Source organism: Parasteatoda tepidariorum, chromosome 6 (genome assembly GCF_043381705.1).
Source record: "Parasteatoda tepidariorum isolate YZ-2023 chromosome 6, CAS_Ptep_4.0, whole genome shotgun sequence".
Classification (NCBI taxonomy): domain Eukaryota; kingdom Metazoa; phylum Arthropoda; class Arachnida; order Araneae; family Theridiidae; genus Parasteatoda; species Parasteatoda tepidariorum.
The window spans coordinates 57,406,727-57,414,518 of NC_092209.1; the positions used below are offsets into that span (position 1 = coordinate 57,406,727).

The window sequence follows — 7,792 nt, forward strand, 5'->3', positions numbered from 1 at the left end:
AGCTTTTGAATATCTGCAAAAAATTATTCCTAATCAGAACAACTTTGTCAAAATTTCTGTGGACTAGGAGTTGACTGTAAGTGAGTTAAAAAAAACAAAAAAACAATACATTTGAATAGAGGAAGGGGTACTATGGATTTATTTCTTAGTTTTGTCGTTTAGATTGTTAAATCGATATAACCTAATATTGCGATATAAAAGGGTTGATTATATCGATTTAAGAAATTTCTATATCGTCCAGCCCTAGTTCACATCACATACAAATTAAACATATACAAATACAACAAAAAATAACAGGTTTAAAACAATCATGTAACAAATTAACATTTATAATTCTCGCAAAAGCAAGCTTATATTTTCCCTTCAAATTAAAAGACTAGCAAAAGACTTATAATTAAATTATTGCTTTGTTACACTTTAAAATAGTCAGAAATATACCATGATAACTTACAACATATAAAATTTATTAGAAGCAAAAGGAAGTTTTCCCTTTTAAAATACTTTTAGTCATTATTAAAATATTACAATAGAATCTTAAAAATCAGGGCAATAGGCTTCGTTGTTTTAAAAACAATTTATGCAAGGTTTACATATTAAAAAAAAAAAGACCTAGCCTAAACCAGAAAGTTCTTTTTTACTTCATTTAAAATAATTTTCTTGTTGTAAAATACAATAATTATTTCTGGATAACAGGGTTGGAGTTTTTGCCGGCAAAAAGGGGTTTTTGCCAGGACAGCGGCAAAAACTGGTAAAAACCAAATTATCTAAATAGCTGATTAAATATTATTACAAAATACTTGAAACAAATTTAAATCAATCATAAAGAATAATAATTTTGATACATTACATGAAAAAATTATTTTTAACATATTAATAATTAATATAAAGGCAATAAATATTAAAACATTGAAAGTTTTTGATCTCTTTTCATTTTAGAATCCTTAAATAAATGTTTCTTACAAATAAATAAATATTATTATTTGTATAATATTATTATTTGTATAATAATTAATTACACATCTTGATAGATATTTTATGCTTTAAATTATAGTTATATTAATTTAAAATAAGTTCATTTCACTGGAAAAAAGAGAATAATCGCAAATTTTCCAATCAATAATGTTTTAATCTTCTAAAATGATATATTATTACATTATGATTTAATTATGGAATAATAATTTTGTTAATTTTTTTGTAATTATTTATATTTATAGTATATATTTCAATTTTAGGAATAATTTTGTACCAAAAATGTGTTTTTGTCCTCTTATCTTGGAAAATATAGGTTTTTGTCACTTTTTGCCAATTTGCTTGGCAAAAACCTGTTTTTGCCAGGATGGTTTTTACCGGTAATTACCATGGTTTTTTTCCACCTGCGGCAAAATCTTGCCAACCCTGCTGGATATGGTAAATAAAGTTAAATTTTAGCTTCGTAAAAATAAATAAATTTTGCAAATAAAATTATACTATAAAAATACAGCAATAGCTCTATATAATGTTACGTAATCAACTTCAAAATTAAATATCATTTTTAATTCTAGATATGCAACAAAAAATAATAACTATTAGATATTTTAAGAAACATTAGTTTGTTCAATTAAAGAAAAAGTAAATACTTGTGTTTTTCCAGAACCAGCAGAGCCATGAATTTCTGTCACTTCACCAGAATAAATCCCTCCATTTAAGAAGTTATTTAATCTGGAATTTAAATTAAGTTTTAACAATAATCATAAACATTGAACAAAATTTCAATCGAATACTATAATTCTTAACAGAATTTATATAGAACTAAAAAGATTAAGCTGAATGAATGTTTCTAAAAAAATATTAAAGAAAATAGTTAAAGTATATTTTTTCTGACATATTTTTTTTCTTTGAGAAATTAAATCAAAATATTTATTTTCACCACTATCCTGTAAAACAGAAAGGAACAGATGAAAGAAATTTTGTATAACTTATTTTTCATGTGTGATATTTAATTGCTTATTTATACATTATATAAAGGCTTTTCTATGAAGGTTAGCTTGATATGGTACTGTTTTGAATAAAAGTAGTGGTCGAATTTGAATGCTAAGAGAACACTTTTTTAAAAACATGCTGTTAAAAAAAGATCAATCAATTTTAGGTTACACAAGATTCCTTTAAATCTTACACCCTAATTTTGTAAAGTGCAGCCCCTTGAAAAGGTAGACACAAAAAAAGAAAAAACTATGTGTTAACAACTTTTTTAGATTCACAAGTAATGTAGGATTTAGTCATTCCGAGCAAGCCTTTCTTAGAAGCAAGTTGTTTTCAATAAATACCACAGATAGTAATACTTGAACGTTAAGATTCCTAAATTTGTAAATTTCCCTGTACACTTTCATATATTCAACTCTCTCTCTCTCTCTCTCTTTCTATTTTTTATAGCAAAATAAAATGCAATGCTGTTAAGTTGAACTCCAAAAACAGCAGCTAGAGAGATAATTACAAGAGCTCTTAGAAGTCTAAAATGATTCTTAGATGCCAGGTGTGCTTCAGAACTCAGCAAAAGCTATAAAAATTTGTGTTATGGCTAGGCATTTTTGAACATGCAAATGAACCATTTTTACATTATCATAGACTCTGCAATGACGTCCATAGTAGCAATTTTGAACAGCTTTAGTAGTTTTAAATTAAATGATTGATTTTTATTGTTTTGCAGTTGATAATTAAAAACCCCATGTTTGATGGTAAGTTTTCCCCTTTTATCGCCATTTTAATTTGTTAGTCCAATTTTGGAATACCCTGCACAAAGATAAGGACAACCTGTCCAAGATGAGTTTATTCGATAGCATTTTGAGAATGCATTTTTGTCTTACATTTTTCTTTAACACTAGGATAAGGAAATGCAAGAAATGTCGATTTGCAGACAAAAAGGTTAAAACAAAAAACTTTATCACATATCAACTGCAAGAAGCAAATAATAATTATTATTTTAATGCGATATTACATACTTTTTAGAACCAGTGTCCAGTATAGAAAGCATTTCTAGCAGTTCCAAATGTAAACTTTCTGCATTTTGGGGGAATATTGAAAATTTATCGATTAGAGAACGTCTTATGCTCAGAATATCCTAAAAATAAAAGATATTTTTAACTGTGCAAATAATACAATACGTGAGTAAACAAGGACATAACACTTTTTCATAAAGCAGTTATCACATTAGCTCTGTAATACTATTTTTGAATTGCTAAGTGTGGATTGATGGTGGTAAATAAAACAGTAATTCTCTGAAATATACTGGGAAATTTGCTTAATGTGAATGTTGTAAGCAATAACTTTCAAGAATTACTAAGTGTTGTTAAGGTTCAAACAACTTTAGTATCAGAAGAAAAAAAAACAGTTTGCATTAAGAAACAAGTTTCGTACCTAAAATACCACTTTTGTAGCAGGCAAATGTCGTGTCACATAAAATATTTCTTTAAAAATTCATTGAAAACAATGTTTTTGCACAAGAAAAAACAAGCACAGCTTACATGGGTTTTTAGTAAAAAATCTCTTTTTTTCTCAAGGGACCTGATTTGACTTTTAATAACTCAAAGCAAGAGTTCTCAAAATATTAAAAAAATAAAATTTTTTTTACTCGTGTACCGATTTGTAGAGTGATATCTTTGCAGGAAAAGCTATACAAAATTAACCAAAGTGATATGCAACATAGCTGAATACCTCTACAGCCAAGTCACTAGACATAATATCTCTTGAAAGAAGAGTCTAAAACCTAAAATTTCTTTCCATGTACAATTTTTTCTAAAACTTTTAAGATCATTTTTAACAAAATAATGTTTATTAGAACTACAAGGGTCTCAAAAACTGCTATTTTGATTTTGAATATTGTCATGCTGAAATATGCATAACATATTTCCTAATATTTAAAAACAAAATTATCATCTTATTCAGTCCTTTTTCAATAAATAAAAATCATTAATATAATCTGTAATCTTTTTTTACCACAACCTTGAAATGAGTGCAAAATAAGATATACTTTTAGAGATTCCCTTAACATCTGCCTAACACATTAGCATAGAATTTGAAAACCATTTCATGGTTATTAATATTAATTATTATTTCTCACATTTTCTTTTCAACCAACACATTTGAATATGTAAGGCTCAGAAAAAAGAGCCCTGGCAATACAGGGGTCTGCCCAGACATTTTGTGAAAGGTCCGTTTTTGTAAAATTTAAAAAAAATTACTTGTAATTTGTGAATATAAAAGTTATGTCACATTCTTTCAACCAGGGTCCGCTTTCGTGAATTTGGGCAAATAGGGTCCGTTATTGCAGAAAAAACTTTTTCAAGGAGTTTTTAAATTGTAAAGACATACAAGATCATGCTCAACACTGTAAAATTATAATTAAAAAAAATTAAATTCTAAAAAATAAACAGCAAGTGCAGCTACTAAATTAGCGATGCAACATACAAATATTTGGTATTTAGCCCATACTGCTGAATGCAGAATAGTCATTTCGGACAAATAAAGGAAGAAGCATCTTCGGAAGACAAAATTTAGTTTGTTTATATCTGTCTCCCCCCTTCCTGGGAAGGGTTTATTCGTAATGAAGATAAACAAATATGAAGACAATAATGAAAAACAATAATAAAGATAAACAAATTTGTGAAGGGTCCAATTAAAAAAATCAATTTTTTGAAGGGTCTATTTTTATGAAAAGATATTTTGTGAAGGGTCCGTTAACGGACCCAAATTTTTTCTAAACAGACCCCTGCAATAGATTAAAAGCCAATACATGGCTTCCTTAACTTTCCTCAGCGAAAACTATGTTAATGCACACATGCCACTTGCATTTTTTAATTTCTTGCTCAACAGAAGTATCTTGTAGGACTTAGCCTCGGACCATTTTTTTAAATTTATTATTTTATTAACTCATACGTACATAATAAAAAATGAACATTTCTCTTAACTTTGGAGCCCCATATATTTCTGAAATAAATTTTTTTTATTGTTAATCATAATTTGATTCTTCATTTAAGTAGTTTCTGATGTTTAATATATAATTGCTGGCCTGTATCACTCTGGGATAAAATACAAACAAATGAAAATACATCAATCAACATCTTCAACTAATAGTAAACACATCAACTTTTTCAAACAATAAATTTTCTTGATAAATATATAGCTTGTTTTTAATACTAAGAAATGATTTACTTCTTGCTATAAGTATAATATGTGAAATAGTTACATTACATTATATTCATCACACTTGTCTTTAAAAAACATATGGTTAAAAAAAATCATAACATAATTGTAAATAACATAATGTAAAAAGCAAATAAGTTTAATTTTATAAATGCATCAACTCCTTACTTTGTAAGACAGCTGAATCTTCTGAACCAACTCCTCAGGATCACTTGTAATAAAATCTACGACAGTTCGAATTTTTGCAGCATGACAAAGGTTAAGTACAGATGAAGATAAGAGAGGACATAAACTTGTAACTAAAACTGCCATAGGCTGTAAGTATTCATAAAACAATTAATACAATCTCCGACGTAAACAATAATGTGATAAACAATAATAACAATATATATGGCAAATAGCTTAAATTATTAAAATTAGCATTTTATTAATACATGGTCTTCCTAGGAATAAAAAAAGCAGGGTGCTTCCTCACAGAAAAAAGGTACTGGGTTTTAAAGGACACTCAGTTATCACCATTGAAATTTATCAAAATGTATAATATTATGAAAGAACTGAATTTGGTTCTCAACAATTTTTAAATTAACTTGCATACTATTTTATTTGTTTATTTCAAAAAGTAATTCTCACTCATTATCAGAATAACATAAAAGTTAGAAGCTTCTAAAAATAATAAAAGGCATGATAAAAGACAATCCGTGCAAAAACAAATTACCTATCCTTCTGATTTTTTAGTTCAGATTGAGTTTCTTGCACTTTTTATTTATTTCAAGCAAAGAGAAACAACCTCGTTATTAGCATTTTACTTTAACTTAGAATTTTAAAGTTTCTACTAAATCTTACGAAACAGTTTTTTCTTCTTTTAACATAGAAATAAAAAAGGTAAAACTATAAAAAATAGATATAGAAATTAATTTGTTTTAAGAATTGGAACTTGAGTCTGAATTAAAAGTAAGGCCGCAAATAACTACTATTTTTTGGCATTTTCCTTAATATAACTAGTCAAATAGTAATCAATACAAATAACTTTGTAACATCCATATGAGGTAAGAGTATGTTTTGTGCAATGTATGAATAAAGCCCTAATAGCTTTCTTAATTTTATTTGTACTACATTCACATTTAATGTAATACTAAGTCCACACCTTTTTATTTATAAGTATTGTTGAATCTATCACAAAGAAAATTAATTCAAATAATTGTGAGATCAGTGAGAAGAAACCTTATAAGAAAATAATTACTTCAAATTTTGATTTTCAAGGCAATCCGATTTTTTAAGGAAACGAATATTCATACGCAAATATAAAAATACTCTTTAAATACTTTCAGTTAATAATAAATAAATTAAGAATTTTTTAAAACCGCAAGTAATATATTAGGTTTTGTAAACATTAAAATCACTGTTCAGAACAATATACAGTCATAAAGCACATCCATTTTAAGAAATATTTATTTATAATATACAAACATAGATAGAAGATCAAAAGATACTTCAATATAACTTGCATAGTTTTATCAACCAACAAGAATAGCTATCTCTATAATTTATGTCCTGTCTCAATGGTATCTGTGATGAGACCTCAAGGGAAATGATAATGAGTAACCAAACACAAATATAAAACACACGAAAATACTCTCTCTATGCTTAACATGAATATTTAATCATAAAAAATAAACATGTAATTAGAAGTCTACTATGCTTTTCAGAAGAATACTTACAGTTAATAAATTAGTAAACCAAGAAATCCTTTTCAGACTGAAATTAATATATCAGGTTTTGTAGACATTAAAATCACTAGTCAGTACAATGTACATTCACAAAGCATATTCATTTTAAGAAGTATTTACACACAAGCACAGAAAAAAAATCAAAAAATTGTTTCAATATAATTAGCACTTCCAACTTTGCATTGTTTTATCACGCTCGATTAGAAGGATCAACAAAAATAGCTATCTCTATAACTCGTAGTCCTCTCTCTATGGGATCAGTGATGAGAAGACCTCGAGGCAAATATACAGTTTCATTTTGATCTTCAAGGTAAGCCGATATTCTTTTTAAACATTTTTGATAATGAGTTTCCATACACAAATAAATAACGTATGAAGTTAGGCAAGCAAGGCAACCTTCGCAAAATGTTGTGGTGCTTGTTTTCTCAGCTTCTGCGTATATTCTATTGAGTGTATTGATGGTCTGTTCAAATAAATGTCTATCTATTAAATCTTCCAGTTCAGGGGGAAATTTGGTTTGAAACTTAACGTTAGTTCCTTCAGAATAATCCCGTTGTATAAATACTTTCTGCACTTTTTCTCTGTGATTACTTTCGGATCTATTCACAGACGCAGCCATTGCCCATTTTTCCATAAACTTGTTTGTAGATTTTCTAGTGTTGCCAAAGCTTTAAAATTGATAGATCAAGCCGCTGATGCCACACGTCTAAGGGATAAAAGAGTAATAAATTAAATGTGACTTTTAAAAGTGTATAATAAAATAAATTAATTCATTTTTCACATTTAAAATGAATAAATCATTATAAAATAAAACTCTTACCATGATTTCCATAAAAACCAAAGACTGTTTTTGGAGCACTAAAAACAGTGCCAGCTTTTTCATTTTCTAA

General features: G+C 27.3%; 2 protein-coding genes across 2 annotated transcripts in view; both read right to left on the reverse strand.

Moving 5' to 3' along the window:
- Window positions 1–7,548, reverse strand: part of LOC107451990 (Rad51 recombinase D) — a gene marked incomplete in the record, with an annotated part of 14,563 nt that extends 7,015 nt beyond the window's left edge. The window contains 4 exon segments of the mRNA XM_071181603.1: window positions 1,617–1,698; window positions 2,976–3,094; window positions 5,344–5,490; window positions 6,894–7,548. Coding sequence (XP_071037704.1) covers window positions 1,617–1,698; window positions 2,976–3,094; window positions 5,344–5,487 — 345 coding nt within the window.
- Window positions 7,093–7,521, reverse strand: LOC107451973 (golgin subfamily A member 7). Its single transcript, XM_016068226.1, has one exon. The coding sequence runs from the start codon at window positions 7,519–7,521 to the stop codon at window positions 7,093–7,095; it is 429 nt and encodes a 142-aa protein (XP_015923712.1).
- Window positions 7,549–7,792: the final 244 nt, after the last annotated feature.